At 49.6% G+C, this 16,591-nt stretch overlaps 2 protein-coding genes across 8 annotated transcripts in view; both read left to right on the top strand.

Moving 5' to 3' along the window:
• Slc37a1 (solute carrier family 37 (glucose-6-phosphate transporter), member 1) overlaps nucleotides 1-16,591 on the top strand; it is a 64,340-nt gene that overhangs the window by 1,513 nt on the left and 46,236 nt on the right. Inside the window, exon 1 of one of the 7 annotated variants that reach the window (XM_005375819.2) lies at nucleotides 12,124-12,259. The exons of 4 other annotated variants lie outside the window; for them this stretch is intronic. The gene's annotated coding sequence lies outside the window, so the exon portion shown is untranslated. Of the gene's footprint in view, nucleotides 1-12,123; nucleotides 12,260-15,955; nucleotides 16,194-16,502; nucleotides 16,585-16,591 lie in introns of those variants that run through there. 2 more of the 7 variants (XM_005375818.2, XM_005375820.2) reach the window with 2 other exon arrangements.
• Nucleotides 212-16,591, top strand: LOC106146948 (translation initiation factor IF-2-like; the record flags this gene model as incomplete). Its single annotated transcript, XM_013506072.1, is given in 4 exon segments — nucleotides 212-448; nucleotides 525-819; nucleotides 15,483-15,574; nucleotides 16,066-16,591. Coding segments are annotated over 4 exon segments (1,150 nt in total), but the record flags the coding sequence as incomplete, so codon positions are not given.

Below are 16,591 nucleotides of genomic sequence, written 5' to 3'. Positions count from 1 at the left end.
GCTGGCGTGCTGCCCTAGCAACGGGGAGGGCGCGTCGACCAATCGCTGCCCCGAACGAGGGAGAGGCGGTGTCTGGGTGGAGCCAAAGTCTCGTTGCAGAGCGGGGGCTCAGCCCTGGGATATTGTTCTAGCAACGGAAAGGCCCCGTTAACCAATCACGTCCGGAAGGGGCGTGGCCGTGAGTGCAGGGAGGAGCCAGGGGCGGCCCTGGATGCTGTCCTACGAACCGCAGGGCAAGTTGACCAATCGCAGCTCCGCCTGCGGTCTACCCTGGACACCTCTGCTCCCTGACTCGCAAGCCAGGAGCTGCCCAGGAACTGGGGCTCCGGTCTGGAGAGCGGGAGGCCTTGCCCCATCACTCTTGCTGACCCCGCCTCGACCGCTGCGCGTCTCCCCTTCCCAGGCTCTGACGGCTCCCGGTGATCGTGTACCCAGAGCTGTGTCTCGGGTTGGTGGGTGAATGCCTCCTGCGCTCGGGCCTCTCAGGAGATGCACCCCACACTGACCTCCCTTCCCATCCCAAGCGAGTCCCAGCCTACTCCGCCTCGCACTCTGAGCGTCCCGGACCGAGCTCAGCTCGCGTCCTCCGGCTGCTGGAACGACTCCGCTCAAGCCCCCGCAGGGCCGCACGCGTGCACTCCTCCCGGCTCCCTCCGGCCACCGACACACTGCCCGTCCACGGCCCCTCTGTTCTCACCCACGCTCAGGCCTTCCTAACCCTACTGCACCAGCCTCCAGTCTCACCTTCGCATCCCGCCTCCTCCTCTGTCAGACCCCGGACACTGACAGCCTCAGTCCCGCGCACTGTGTCCCCGGAGGGTCGGCCTTTCCTTCCCCGCACTTCCACACTCAGCTGACAAACCAGCTCACTGGCAAGACGCCCAAACGTCTCACCTCCCCACCCGTGTGCACTGGCCGGTGCCCTACTCTCTCCTTGGAATGCGTGCCTTCCCCGCTCTGCCTACCAGAAATCGCCAGCTAAGAAGCTCCTTCCCCAAATAGCTCCAGAGTCATAAAAAGGACTGAAGGAGGGAGAGAGGAATGGGGTTTGGAGAGGGAGGAAAGATCTTCATCTTTATCCCATCGTAATGCTCTGAGTGTGGCAAAAGGTAAAATCTGAATGACAATTTTTTCAAGTATTTAATCAACGAGTTAAAATGCTACATACGCAAGATATACAATGGAATGACACATTTGCACATCCATCACCTCCCATAGTACTATTTGTGTGTATGAGTGTGTGTTCGTGGGGGGGGGGGGCCTGAGGACGCTTAAAAGCTCACCAAACTGCAAGTACACAAGATACCAGCATTCAGGACAGTCACCGTGCTACACACCCGATCCCCAGAGCTTACTCATTTTGTAACTAAAGCTTATACCCTTCAGCCGATGTGTTTCCCCCATGCCCCGGCCCTTGTAACAGCTGCTCCGCTCTGCTTCTCTAAGTGTGACTGGTGTGCGTTTTGCAGTGCTGTGGTTTGAATGTCTTCTCCCAGACCAGGTAGTACCAGTGTGACAGCCTGTTGGTCAGCTCTCTGTCACTGTGACAGAATACTGTAATTTTGAGGTACTGTAGTCAAACAGGGAGAACAGGGTTATTGTGGCCCACAGTTTCAGAGTTTTCTGCCCATAGCTGGTTGACTCCTTGCTTTTGGGCCTGTGGCAACACCGCACCTCATGGTGGACACATGGCACAGGAGACTGCTCACCTCATGGCAGCTGGGAGTGAAGAGAGAAAGGTGCTGGTGTCCCAATATCCCCTTCAAGTCCCTGCCCCATGACCTAACTTCCTCCCCCTAGGCTCCACCTTTTAAAGGTTCCACACACACCCCTAATAGTGCCCCTAACAGCAAGCAATGCTTCAACACACAGGCCTTCAGGCGAGACTTCCTCCCATAACACAGGTATTGGAGTGAAGGCTTTAAGGGGTGATTAGACCATCAGGGCTCTGCCCTGTGAATGGGATTCAGGTGGTTGTAAAGGAGACTGCACACAGCATCCTGCTGTCCTGCTTTTCTGCCGTGGAAGAGCACAGCACGTTTGTCCTCGCACTTTTTCCCACTCAAGGGCACGGCAAGGATCTTGTCTGTCTTGGGCTTCCTGGCCTTCGCGCTGATGAGAGACTAAGTTTCTGCTTTACACGTCACCCAGTATTTTGTTGTAGCAGCACAAGTGGGCTGACACGGGCATGTGGGTGAGACCACACACACTTGACTTTCTGGGTCTGGCCTATTTCACTGGCCTCTGGGTACATCCAGGGTATGACAAACGACAGGATTTCCTCTCCTTTTTTGACTGAATAGCATTCATCACTGGTTATCACTGGCTTTATCAGTTGATGGACACTTACAGTGTGTCTGCGTCTTGCGTTTTGAACACTGCTGCCTTGGACTCAGGGGCGCAGACATCTCTGCAGCACAGATTCCAGTTCCTGTGGATATATGCCCAGACGTGAGATTGCTGGGCTGGCTGATAATTCTACTTTTAAATGTATTTTTTTTTATTTTACTATTCTGGGGATTCAACCCAGGTCCCCACACATGCTAGGCATATGCTCTGCCACTGACTACTTTCCCGGCCCTTTATTCCTCTATTTTTAACTGCATTATTTTCCATGGTGAGTTTGTTGGATTTATGTGTACTGCCCAGATTCTGCTGTATTTGAAATTTTTTATTCTAAGCACTGGACACTTCCCTCCTGCCACTTCTGTGGATCCTTCAGATGTGTTCACTGTTAATGCCCATGGCATCTTGACCCATCATTCCTGCAGGCACCAAGTCCTGTCTCCCACAGTAGGTATCTGGGAGGTCATTTGGCTTCCAGACACCCAGGAGCCATGCCACCCTCGTCTGTCTCCCACACAGCACCTAGAAGAATGTCTTGCACATAGTAGGTGCTCAGTCAGAGGCACAAAACCCAGTTTGTTTGGGCTTTGAGGCTCCCGATAAGATGGCAATATTGAGAAAAAGATAACAATGTTGTAGGAGTCTTTCTTCCTTTATCACTTTTACTTAAACGAATCTATGTTTGTATGGGAAGACAGAGACCGTCCAAATGAAAACAAAGGTTGTTTATTCAGAGCTTTCAAGTGCAAGGGAGCCAGTGACCATTATTGCATCTTCGGGCAGATAAAGACAGAGGAGTGGGAAGGCTTGACAGTGAAAGAGGGGAGGCTTCAGAAGCCGTGCCCTAGGTAGGGTGCTGCCGGCAAGCTAACTAGGGGCACGGCACTTTATGCCCAGTAGGGGTGCCTGTGTGTCCCTCTGGTTAGCGCTGAGCTGGAGATGGGACAGAGATGAGGAAAATTGCCAGTTATTTAGGTCCTGGCCATTTTGGTTGTCACGAGGGTTATTGTCTGGCTTCCTGGCATTTGGGTAGAGGCATTTGGGTAGAGGCATTTGCTGCTCACTGACAGCAGGCTGGTCTGCAAGGCCCATGCTGAGGACAGGGCGAGTGTCCTGGTCTGTTTCTATGTCCGAGTTCTGCTTCGGTTCCTGGCCTGGCTTTGTTCATTTGTATGTTCAGCCACTTGCATTTTTATGCAAATTATACAAATAACTGTGCTTCATCTTAAAATATCGTACGGCTCTCTCTGTTGCTTTTGAAAGGTAATGTCTTTAATAATGATAACCCAACCATCTTATCCTATTAATTTAAATATTCCAAAAAATGTTCCGAATGGAGAGAAAATAGGTCTCCGAGACCATTGTCTGATGGAACCATTACTTGAGCAGAGCAACGATGCCTGTGTTCTGATGCTGGATTCCCATAGCTTTTGGACTCTGGTGACTTGTAGCAACTTACCTACCCTCTGAATCTGTTTTCTACTCTGTAAGTGAAGGAGAACAAGGTCTGAAAATCTCCAAAGAGCCGTTGTGGTGATCAAAGATGACATTTTGTCAGCATATTGTTATTTATTGTTCACAAGGAAATCACATATCGGCTATATAAAGCTCTCCCACCCCATGATGTGTTATTTGCTGCTGAGCTTTTAGTCTCACTAGCTTCACCACAGACGCTAATATCCATGGGGGAAGTGACCCCTAGGTCTCCCGGAACACACCTGGCCCACAGGCTTTTCTCTCAAAAAGCAATAGCACATAAAAGTTTGCAGTCTTACCCGAATCCTCAGGCCCAAATCATTACTTATAGAATCAATGAACAAGTTACAAGCAAACTGACAACAAGACCCTAAGGTTATATCATCTTTCGTTGCAAAGATGAAAACATAAACACCAAAATTTAACAGCTTTCCTCGTGGGAGAAAGTGAGGAGTTGGAGATGACAGATGATCATTATTTTCTACTTGTTGGCAGTTTCCGCATTTGCTACCATTAAGCCTGTCTTCTTTTTATAATAAAACGTCAACAGTGTTTTAAATGTTAGAAATCTGAAACGGTAATATAATCAAATATATGCAAATAAAGGTTAGCTTCTGGCACATCAAAATAAACGTCAGAAATTCAACTTTCCAGTTGGCTCTGACAATGACAGGAACTAACGTCTGCCAAGTTCTGACCCTGCGCACGCAGTGTTAAGGGTTTTCTATGCGTTGTGTTAGTAAATCCTCGCCATCTTGTTAGGGCCTCATTGTACAGCTGAGGAAGGGAGGCTGAGAGGTAAGATCATTGCCAAGACCAGGGCTGGATTGAGACGGAGTTGCCTCCATTCAGGAGCCATTGCTGCTCACCCTAGACCTCTGATGTAAAGCGGTAAATGTGGCTTTCTGGGGGTAACTTCTACCAAGCCAAGAGCCACTGGCTCAATCAGCCTTCCCCTGAGAACTCTAAACATGCCTTAAGCAATCTGTGATTAAGGAAACCCTGCTGTGGGTCATACTGTAAGAACAGCTAGCTCCCAGCCATGGTGCCATTGAATGCTAAGCATTACTATTTGATTTAGGTCCCATACAAATCAGTCAGAGCCCCCACCCCCTCAATCTTTCAAGCTACTGCAGTTTCACCATAGTGCTGATTAGCAATTATCAAAATAATTGACAGGAAAGGCAAGTCGACCATAGGCCTGGCCTCCTATCCTTGCAGCAGCAACTGGACTCCCAAGCCCTTCCAGAAAGGAAATGCTCCCCAGCTGGGCGCCACCCCATGGCACCTGCAGAGCTGGGGTAAGGCTTGGCTAAGGCCTTCTCAGTGCCTCTGGCTCCACACCCTAACTGGGAAATAACTGGTGATCACAGGAGCCTTGGGACACTAATCACCCTGCACCAGCTCAATCCCATCATCCCGGGGTCCTTCCTATCATCTCATGGGCCCTTCCCATCATTCCACAGGCCCAGCCCATCTTGCCCCAGTGGGCCTTCTTCCCATCATCCCATTGGGCCTTCCCATAATCCCCCAGCAGGCCTTCCCATCATCCCATTGGGCCTTCCCATAATCCCCCAGCAGGCCTTCCCATCATCCCATTGGGCCCTCCCATAATCCCCCAGCAGGAGGGAGAAGCTACTTGACAGACCTTCCAGAGTAGGGTAGATAGAAAGTGTGCTCACGGTTCTGATCCATTTCCCCAGTAAGAAGGCATTTCTTTTTACTTTTCCCTCCAAGAGGATGGGTAGGAAGTGCAAGGCAGGGAGGGAGGCTCTGTGAGCCTGGCGGTTGCAACAGCGCCTGACCAAGTCCTTGCGCAGTCCCCTCCAGGCTCTGCAGGACAACTGGAGAGAAGGCCTGGAGACCTGAGGAGTGTCAGACAAAAGCCAGAACAGATTTCCTGCTTAAGTTGGTGGCATCTGCCCAGATAAAATGCAGTAAAATAAATGCAGATCCCTCTGGAAGCATGAAGTTGTTTAAGATCTTTGTCCTCTTGTAAATTTAACAATTTGTATAGCTATAAACATAACATAGCTTTAAGTAAATACACAGACATCTTATACATCCACACATTTACATATCCATTACATTTTCTACATATCCATATGTAGAATTGAAAACTTCTCTTTTAAAAGTATTTTTTTGGTGTCAAGATTGGCATTTTGTAGGTACAAGTCAGAGACCCAGGGTTGGCGTCCCCACGGTACTTTCTGAAGCCAGTTTCTTAATCTGTAAACTATGGATAATGGCGTAACTGCCCTTTCAGGGCTGCTGCGAGAACTAAGTAAGATATTTACTGGCTAGTACACAGCAAGGCACTTAATGAGTGTTAGCCTGTTGCCATTAATTATACTGTTATCTTCTTAGGAGGCTAAAAGCCTTTGGTCTGTGGCAGATCTCAGGGGAGTTTTAGCTCGTTTCTCTCCATCGTGTTCAGCGGTGTTTCTCTCATGCAGCAGTTCACAGGGCCAAAGGCAATTCAGCCAGGTAACTGTGACGATTGTAAATCAGTCTGTGATAAACAGATTGCACGTTATGGTCATATTCTTAATAAGGACAGGTGGATTCTCAAGTGCAAATAGGTTATTTTAGCAGTTTGGGGATTATATCTCTAGTAGACGTGGCAGTCAACAAGGAAGAAATAACCAGGCACGGTGTGCAGTTTAATGGGAAGATTTTTTTTTCTGTTTGGGGGTTGAATCCAGGGCCTTTCACATGTCAGGCAAGTGCTGTACCACTGAGCTGGACCCCTAGCTCTAGCCAAAGAATACTGAAGCACAGCTGCCGAAAGAAAAATAAAAATTATTTTCATCCCCGGAAGTGGGAGTATTCGGTTAAACCACAACCACTGGGGCAGGCAGTTTAGTGGAAGTCAGCCAGGGTGGAGACAGGATATGCCAGCAAGTTGGGCACACTTCAATTTCATGTTGTGCAGCAACTCAAGGATGCAGTACTTGGCATGTAGTAAGTGCTCAATAAACACATTTATCAAAGTAAACCTTAGATGATGCCAAGCATGGTGGCACATGCCTGTCATCCCAGCACTCAGAAAGCTGAGGCAGGAGCCAACCTGAGCTATATGGTCAGTTCAAGGCCAGTCTAACTGAACTACAAAGTGAGACCCTGTCTCAAAAAGTAAAAAAAAAAAAAAAAAGGTTAGACATTGCTTTACAACAGATCTATATTTTAGCCTTTGGAAAAAAGAAAAAAAGTAAAGTATATCAATTTTTAAATTATTTTTCTTCCAATTTATGATGGGCTTTTTTTTATTCTTTTCAAATCAGACTCTCGTATTCCAGGAGCTCTCTCGGTACTTACCTACATCTGAATATCTGCTGGGTAATATACCACAGGCTGTGAGGAAACGAGAAAAAATTTCACACCCATGGGGAAAAACTGTGCATTAATCCACACTGGTAAAAACTTACCAACAGGACGACGCCCTGTGGCTGTGTGAGTCCTTTGTTTTAAAATGGATTTCAGGACTGGGCTGAGCTCAGGGGTAGGGCTCACCTCACCTTGCAGTCCATCCCAACACCACCAAAGAAATACATCAAATGGAGAGTGCTCTTCCCTGTGGCTGGACACTCAAGGTGGTTCTACTTTTGCTACTGAGTATGTTTTGGTTTTGGTACCAGGAAGGGAATTGAACTCAGGACCTTGCACTTGCCAGGCAGGCACTTATGCCCCTGAGCTATATCCCCGGCCTGTGGATACTGAGTATGACCTCACCCAGTGCAGCAGTGGTGCTGCGGGCTCAGGGGGACAGGAGGCTGCACCCCGAGGCCTAAGGATGACTTGGGCTCTGGAGAAAGGGGCAGGGAGGAGGAGGCCAGCAGAGCAACAGGTGCCCTAGTTTCCCAGCATGAGGCTCACTCTGCCCAACTTTCGGGAAGGTCAGAGGAGCCAATAAGATGATAAGGATAAAAAACGCTCTAGAAGTTTCTATAGAAACGTAATGTGTTTCTATGGAAACATAATGTGTATACTTAGCTCAGGTTTTAAACACTTGCGTAACATCTGATGCAGTATTTGATCTGAATGAACACAGGTACACATACGCCAGTAACGCAGCCGAGTAACACGGTGAGCACCTGTGACTGCACTGCCCACAGTGTATAGGTGAACGAGTGAGTGAACGGGATGAACGAGTGAACGAACTCATTATAAGCATCTGAACACACCGATCCCTGTCCACATCTCAAATGCGCCTCCACAAAGCTTAGCTTTGTAGAACTGAGAGCTCCTGGGCTACGAGGGGGAACATTAAGACTGAATCAACATTACCACCACCCCCACCCTCCCACCCCCGGCCTCCTAGAGTGGCCATGCCAGCCCCGCCCCTGTAGGCAGAGAGTGTGCGACCCCTGCTACGGAGCCTGCTGGAGGTCATTTTTCTTCTGTGCTGGTCATTGTGACTTTAGTTTGCGCTTCCTTGATTAGCTGGGAGAACATTCTTCATCTGCGGTTAACCATTGTTAATCATTTATACTGTCTACAGCTCACGTCATGTCACAGCATATATTTACTGTTCCCTTTCTGCAGCGCCATTCCCACGTCTCTCTACCCGGTGAACAGTTGGTCAGCTTTTGCAGCCTACCCGGATGTCGGCTTTCTGGGGACGCCGTTACAGCTGCCTCTAGCTGCTGCCTTCCGTCCCGCTCCCTTAGCCCTGGCGGTGAACTCACAGCCAGCCTCCTCCAGAACCCAGCCAGGGCTACACCCCACGGTCAGCACAGAGCTGGGCACAGAGCAGAATCCCAAAGCATCAAAAGCCACTGAATGTCCTTAGAAAACTGGGGCACACAGTAAAGCACACAAGAAAGTAAATATGATCCTTGATCACACCACCCAGAGCCGGCCACTGAGTCCCGGCATCTTGGTGTGAATCCTTCCAGGATTTTTGATGGATGTACATTTTTACTAAATTTTTAAAAATTCTGCCTTTTGACCTCCCCTTATCATGTATCTCCATACAGAATATGTTCACATATCCCCACACGTGTTTTAAAAAACTGAGCAGCAAGCTGGGCATGGTGGCGCACGCCTGTCATCCTAGCACTCGGAAGGCTGAGACAGGAAAGTCCCTGTGAGTTTGAGGCCAGCCAGGGCTACATAGTTCAAGGCCAGCCTGAATTACAGAGCAAGACCTTGTCTCAAAAAAAAATAGTATTTTACTTTGAAGAATATATTCAAATTATTTTACCTCAATGTTGAATGAAAGAATGAATGAAAATGTTTGCCACAGTTTTGACGAAGGTAGGGTGCCTTGCTTACGGAAATTTTATTCCACATCATTTTTAAGACAGTGCTCGAGGGTCTCTTCCTGGGACGTCATCCATCCATGTGCCTTGAGTGGCTCCCTAAAGGACTGCTGCGCTCCCATCCTATGGCTTCGGCTTGCCTGCTGGTCTGAGTCCCTCTCTCTTTCCCCAGGCCCATGTGCAATGACACCTAGTTGCTAGGACAAGCTTCTAAACAGTTGTGGGCCAAACAAAGTTGTCAGGAGGGCGCATGAATCATTTCACTCTCGCTGTACACAGCACAGAGTGAGGAAGGTTTTAAACTAGGCGGCAGTTTTAGGTTTCCTAGGACAGGCTTTGTGCCATCAGAGGACCACGGTCCTGGGCCAGAATGAGAAGCCGACTGAAACCGTCTTTGGGCCAGGCTGGGCCCCCGGCAACCACATCCGGGTAATACATGACAGCAGGTGCTGTTTATGGCCTAGGGCCGGGTTTTCCGTTCTAAGACCCTAAAAGAGCCTTCCTGTAGAACAAGAATAAAAATGTAAAATAATGTGTATTTATGACACAAAATAAGATTGTTCCATTTAGACTGTGATTCAGCAGTGTACTCCTTTGATTGCTGAGCTTCCTTCGTATGTCCAAAATGTTGATTCATAAAATTACACATCCCAAAACACAGATTTTTTTAAGGTTGCAAGCTTCAAAATTTGGGTTTGTGTGTGTGTGTGTGTGTTTTCTTTGAGTGAAAAGTAGAAATTTTGTGAAGGATTTGGGGACTCTTTAAGCTGCAGGACTTGGCGCTTACTGTAGCTTGGTGTAAACTAGATGTAAGTCCCTGGAGACAGGGCCCTGTCATCGTCTGTGTAACAGGGACCGTGTTCTGCAGATCAAGCACACCGTGGCCCACTTTAGAGGAGAAGAAACCGAGGCACAGAGCAGCAGGGAGTGTCCACTGTGGGCCAGCAGGCGTGCTGGCGTTGGTACCTCGGGGGCTGCGAGCCTCGAGGACCCCGTCACGGACCTGGTGGCCACGCATAGATGCTGGTGTCCCAGGCCTGGTTCAGCGTCAGTGTGCCTCGGTGTTGAGGAGGGGGACCCAGAGCTTCAGTTTAAAGTGGCACTCTGGTGTCCTACAGACGTCCCTTCGTCTGCCATTGGGAGGGCGCTGGCATTTTTGGTCTCTAGTTTCAAAGCTGATTATTTTCTGGCAAGGTCTTATTTCCGGGAAAATATGGTGGCAAGACACCGTCTCAAAAAAAAAAAAAAGATGATCTTGAGAGATACTAAAATATATTCAAGTTGCATGTGTTACTGAGTCATTTAGGTATTTTTATTTTTATTTTATTCTTGTGCTGCTTGAGATTGAACTCAGGACCTTTGCACTGAGCTGCACTCTCAGCCTTTTTAGTTTTTTTTTTTACTTTGAGACAGGGTCTCACCAAGTTATGCAGGCTCGGCATAATCTATTTTTTTGAACTCCTGATCCTTCTGCCTCGGCCTCCCAGAGCACCACGATTATTGGTGTGTGCCACCATTCCTGGCCGCAGGCCTAGTTTTAGAAAGGATTTCAGTGATAAGGGTTAAAAACCAGTGGTCTCAACCATAGGGTTAGAGCAATGGTGAACCAGCGGGAGAAGTCGCCCAGACGCGCCCAGGCTCCGACTTCGGGCGCGCACAGCGAGCTCTGAGGTTGCGAGTGGGGACTGGGCACAGGCTTCACTGGCCACGCCCATGGTGAACAGGGGGCACTCGGTGTGTCACTGTGCAGAGCCAACCTTCCCCATACACCAGGGCAGCCAGGAAAGATGGGCAGCCCTGGCCAGACCGGAAGGTTTGGGGCAGAGGGTCTGAGGCTCTCAGCACCTGTGCAGAACTCAAGCACTTTCTCTCTAAATGATCAGACACAGGCCCAAAGCAGCACTGAAGCCCTGTAGCCCCTGGATGGAAGCCACTGTCCGCCAAAGTTGGGCTGGAGAATACGGGCCCTTAAAACCCTCACACTAAGTATCTGCTCGCCAGCCAGATGCGGTGGCACGGGCCTATAATTCCAGCACCCAGGAGGCTGAGGCAGGAGGATTGCTGGGAGTTCAAGCCCAGCCTGGTGACAAAGTGAATTTAAGGCCAGGCTGAACTATAGTGAAGGCCTGTCTCAAAAAGACAAAAAACAAAAACAAAAACAAAAAAAGCATCCACTCGCCGTCGCAGTTACCAGTGCAGGCTCAGCCCAAGCCCGCGTGACTCCGCAGGCGACGATGGGTCATCTTCCATTTCCACGGACCAGGCCCCTACTACCCGCAGGCTTATGATCCAGAGGAATTCACAGCAGACCAGCCAGGAGTCAGCCTGGGGCGGAGCTCGGCGAGAGGGACACGTCACTGTCATCACTGTCCCTGAAGCAGTGTCATCCCTGAGTGTGATTGGGGCTGCTACACACTCCCGGTGAAGTCAGGGTCCAGGTACCCCCTAGAGACACTCGAGAGCTCCTCCCTCGCCAGACCACTTCCCTTAACAGAGAAACAGAAGGAAACAAGGAAGGTGTTCTGCTAGAAGGCATTGCAGAGACGCCTTCGAAACAAGGAAATGTGCCCACCTATTGCATACAGGTAGGTTAATAAAACAGGCATTTGCAAAACTCGCTCTCAAAAAAAAATTTTTTTTTTTTTTTTTTTTTTTTAGTTTTTTGACACAGGATCTCAGTGTGTAGTCCAGGCTGGTGGTTTTCAACTTGCTACAAAGCCCAGGCTGGCCTCAGACTTGCAATCCTCCTGCCTCAGCCTCCAGCCTATGGGACTACATGCACGCACCACCACGCCTGGCTCACAGAGTCTAAGATTCTATCACTAAAAGGCCATTCCCAAGGGTCTGGGGATTTAGCTCAGTGGCACAGTGCCTGCCTGGCAAGCACATGGTCGTGAGTTCGATTCCCGGTACCGGAAAAAATAAAAAAATTAGAAAAATAAAAATAAAAGGCCATTCCCTAGGTTAAGCTCAGCCTTCTCTCCTTCTATACATCAACATTTCTTTTCATTTCAAAATACGTGCTTCTACTTTTCAGGTCCAGTGGTACTGAAGGCGTAGAGCAGAGAGCGTTTGGGGTGCGTGCATCACTTTGCCCCGTCCCACCCTCAGCCGTGCTCTAGCTGTTTGTTCTCATCGTCTGGAAGTTCCCCAGACATTTCTCAATAATACAGGTAGAGTGCATTGTTATGTCCAGTGTTAGATGTCTCTTCTGGCCTCCCTGTTTTGAGACGAGCTCTAGATCTTTTCATTCCCCGCCACTTTCCTTTCTCAGTGGGAGAACGGATCCACCCTGCTTAGGGTGACCCTGTCAGCACTGCTCCGTCCTGATCAGCGCAGAGATAGAGCTTTCACACGCGCCAGCCAGGGAGTGGACCGAGAGTCCTGCGGCTGGTGGTGTGGCGGGGGCTGTGGGCGGGACAGTCGCCTCTGGCCTGCTGTGGAACGGGGCAGGTGGCCTCTCCATGTCCGGGCACGCGCTAGGTTATAGCTCCGCGGCACCCAGACTGTCCCGTCTTCCACGCACAGCCTTAGTGCAGTGCTGCAGCAGAGAGCAAGCTTCACAGCGGGAGGCCCCGCACCTTCTCTGGTAGCAGCGACATTGGAGGCCGAGCCCTCCGTTCACCTGTAAGGACTCCGTCCTGCTGGCACTCTTGCTTTTTGATCTGCCTTTGGGACTCGCGCTAAGGAACCAGGCTCTGCTGTCCTTCTGTCGTAGGGGTCAGTCCTTTCTGAGCAGGGGCATCTCCATGGGCACTGAAGCCTGGAGAGCAGAGCCCCCCGCAGGGAGACTGTAGCGTCCTGAGCGGGGCCCACGTTGGCTCTGCCTTCGAATCTGGTGAGTAGCCTCACAAGGCGACATCACTAAGCAAACCCAGGGGCTGGGGATTTAGCTCAGCGCCACAGCGCCTGCCTGGCAAGCGCAAGGTCATGAGTTCGAGTCCCAGTACCGGAGAAAAACCAAAAAAACAAAAACGAAAACTAAGCAAACCCAGATGGGCACACGGAAGCCCGGGAGAAGCGGGGAAAGACCAGGGGAAGAAGTGTGCTCAAAGAAACTTCCCAAATCTAGACGTGGAAATGTATATCCAGAGCCCCACACAGACTACACGTGACACATTCTAATCACATTCTCAAAAGTCAAAGACAAAAGAGAGCATTTTAGAGCAGTAAGAGAAGAGTGACTGTTTCATGCAAGCAAAGCACGAAGACCGAGAGCATGCTTCTCAGGAAAGACCCTGCGGCCCTGGAAGGAGCAGAATGCCAGAAATGCAGCACGGAAAACTCGCCACCAACACTGTCATGCTCAGCACGGATGCCCTGCAGAAACGAAGGAGAAATAAAGATTTTCTTAGACAAAGACTGCGGGGCTTTACCAGTAGATTTAGTTTATAAGAAATGCTAGCTGGGCGTAGTGGTGCAAGCCTGTAATCCCAGCACACGGGAGGCTGAGGCAGGAGGATCACTGTCAGTTCGAGGCCAGCCTGGGCTACACAGTGAGTTCAAGACCAGCTTAAACTGCATAGTGACACCCTGTCTCAAGAAAGAAAACAAAAAAGAAAGAAATGCTAAAAGGAGGCCTTCAAATTGAAATAAAAAGATGTTAACAACAGGAAAGCATATGAAAGTATCAGTCTCTATAAAGATAAGAATACAAATTAAAAATATTCCCATACTGTAAAGGCTGAAGGTGAAGCAGTTTCACCTAGTATGTTAAAAGTGTTAAAAATCACTATAGCTACGATAATGTGTTCATGGATATATAGTATATAAGAGCTGTAGTTGGGGCACTGATGACAAAATGGGGGTGAGGAAGAAGTTAAAAGTGTGGAATTTTTGTATGTGGTAAAAGTTACATTTTTATCAGTTTAAAATAGATACAAGAATAAGATGTGTACCTCTCCCAAAAGGAATTAAACAAAATGTCAGTACTAAGTCCTCATATAGCAGTAATTACTTTAACTAAATACATTGAATTCTCCAGTCAAAAGACATCAGTGAGCCCTAGTGGTACATACCTGTAATCTCAGCATTCTGGAAGGCTGAGGCAGGAGAATCTCAAGTTCAAACCCAGGCTGGGCAATTTAGTAACTTAGAGAGAATCTGCCTCAAAATAAAAATAAAAATAGGCTGAGGGATGTAGCTCAGCGGGAGTCCTCTGTTCAATCATCAGTACAAAAAAAAAAAAAAAAGACCTAAGTGGCTGAATGGCTTTTTTTAAAAAGAAAAGAAAAAATTTCAAAAGAAGATAATAGGAGACTGAATGGATTTTTAAAACAGAACAAGACCAAACTATACGCTGCCTACAGGAGACTCACTCACAGACTGAGTGAAGGCATAGAAAAAATAACATCCCATGCAAATGGTAACCCAAAGAGAACGTGAGGGCTGTGCTCATATCAGAAAAAAAAAAAAAAAAACGGCCTTTAAGTCAGAAACTGTCACAAGACCTTGCCTGAAGAGCTGCTTTGTGAATTAAACATCCATGTTCATCTACTTTTGTTCCATAAAAAATTTAATGTCAAAAGCCTCCATCACAAGAGAAAATGAAAAGGCAGTTAATTCACCAGGAGGACGGAACAAGTGTAAATAGGTGTGTGCCCAGCATCAGTCGGTGCTCCAAAATATATACAGCAAATATGCACAGCAGTTTTTAAGGGTGACGTATACAGCAGTGTAATAAGAGCCAGAGTTTCAACACCGGCTGGGCCATCCAGACAGAGAACCCCAAGAGTGACCAGAAAAACCCTAAAAGGACGTAAGGGCTCCTGCGGAACATTCCACCCTGCAGCAACAGAATACTGACCCTCTTTTCTCCGGGACAGACCATGCTAGGCCACAGAGCACATCTTAATGCCTCTGAGAAGTTTGGACTCTTATTGGGGTACCTTTTCTGGCCACCGTGGAACAAGATCAGTGGCAGGAGAAAATTTGGGAATTAAACACACTCCTGAACAACCAGTGGGTCCAAGAAGAAATCAAAGCAATCAAAATATCTGGAGACCATGGAAACAGACGCACGTCACACCCAACCGTGCAGGACGTGGCCCAGGTAGCTGGAGAGGAAGTCAGTAAGGAGCCTCGAGTTGGGGGCAGTGATGCACACCTGTACCCCAGCCCTGGGCTTCTCCAGGGCGCCATCCAAATATAGTCTGTTTTGTTTTGTTTTGTGTTTTGTTTTTTGAGACAGGGTCTCACTAAGTAGTGCGGGCTGGCCTTGAACTCATTATGTAGCTCAGGCTGCCCTTGAACTTGTGGCGATCCTTCTGCCTTAGCCTCCTGAGTGTTGAGATTACAGGCGTGTGCCACCACTCCCAGCTAAATATAGTCATTCTTATAAGTATGTGAAAAAAGCTCAGAGGACCCTGTCCCATGTCATACCATACTCATGCCCAGGGCTGGCGTGCACCCGTGAGAACCTCCTTACCCCAAGAGGACCCCAGAGACCCCTTCTGGCCCGCTGTAGGGGCCAGGAGACCGATCTCCGAGTAACTAGGCCCAAGTCACTGAATGCGCTGCTGAGTGACCACAGCAGGGTTCACCTAGGTCTCCAAACCCTGAGCTCACCACAGTGAGGGTCAGGAAGGTCAAGCAGAAACAGCCAAGTACGACAGGCCCCTGGGAACTGAAGAGTTGTCCGGCGCTTTGGGCGGGAAGAATGTCAGCTGCAGAAGTGGCTCCAGCACCCAGGAGTGCCTGAGCTCTTTGAGTTGGTCTCATTGCCGAAGGGGCGGGATCTTGAAGTTTTTTGTTTGGTTGACTTTGGTGGTACTGGAGATTGAAGCCAGGACCTTCACCCTGAGCTAAATCCCCAGCGTTTAAACAATCTTGTTTATTTTGAGACAAGGTCTTGCTAAGTCACTAAGTGGCCCAAGCTCCATTTAAACTTACGCTCCTCCTGCCTGAGCCTCCCAGAGCGCCGGGGGTTATGGGCGTGCCTCGCCACATTGTCACTGAAGGTTGTTTTCCACGTTGACAGGTCAAGCTTTGTTTTGGAAAGGAGGCAGCTGAGAGGGTGGCTTTCAGGAGAGAGCTTGCAAGGGAGAAGGGAGGCGTCTTAGGGACGGAGAAGCCTGAGCAGGGCCGGGCTCAAGGACGGCAGGAGAGGTGTGTGGGAGCCGCAAGGAGTGGGAGGAGACAGGGGCTTCGGGCGGTGGGCCAGACCTGGGCGCGAGGAGCTCAAGTTTTCCATGCGCGGAGTGAGGTGCCCCAGGGCTGTAGGAGCCGTCTGGGACAGGGCAGCACCCCCGGGGCGCGGGGCGGGGGCGGCTTCTCGCCCCGCGGGGAGCGGAGCCCAGCGCCGCGAGCGAGCCACACTGTCCGAACGGGTGTTTCCAGCCGGCCTCGCGCATCTTCCGGGCGAGTTTCGTCTGCTCTTCGCTGGGCACCGGGCCGGGCATGGGCGCCCCAGGGAAGTGACGAGGCCCCGCTCCCGGGCTGCCCGGCCTCGACGCTCGGCCAGGGCGCGCGGCTGGAGGAGCACGGCCCCCGGGTACAGGTGCGCC

Source organism: Chinchilla lanigera, unplaced genomic scaffold (genome assembly GCF_000276665.1).
Source record: "Chinchilla lanigera isolate Chin_1 unplaced genomic scaffold, ChiLan1.0 scaffold00006, whole genome shotgun sequence".
Taxonomy (NCBI): Eukaryota; Metazoa; Chordata; class Mammalia; order Rodentia; family Chinchillidae; genus Chinchilla; species Chinchilla lanigera.
The sequence above is the reverse complement of the archived record's forward strand: the minus strand, read 5'-3'. Positions and strand labels throughout refer to the sequence as shown.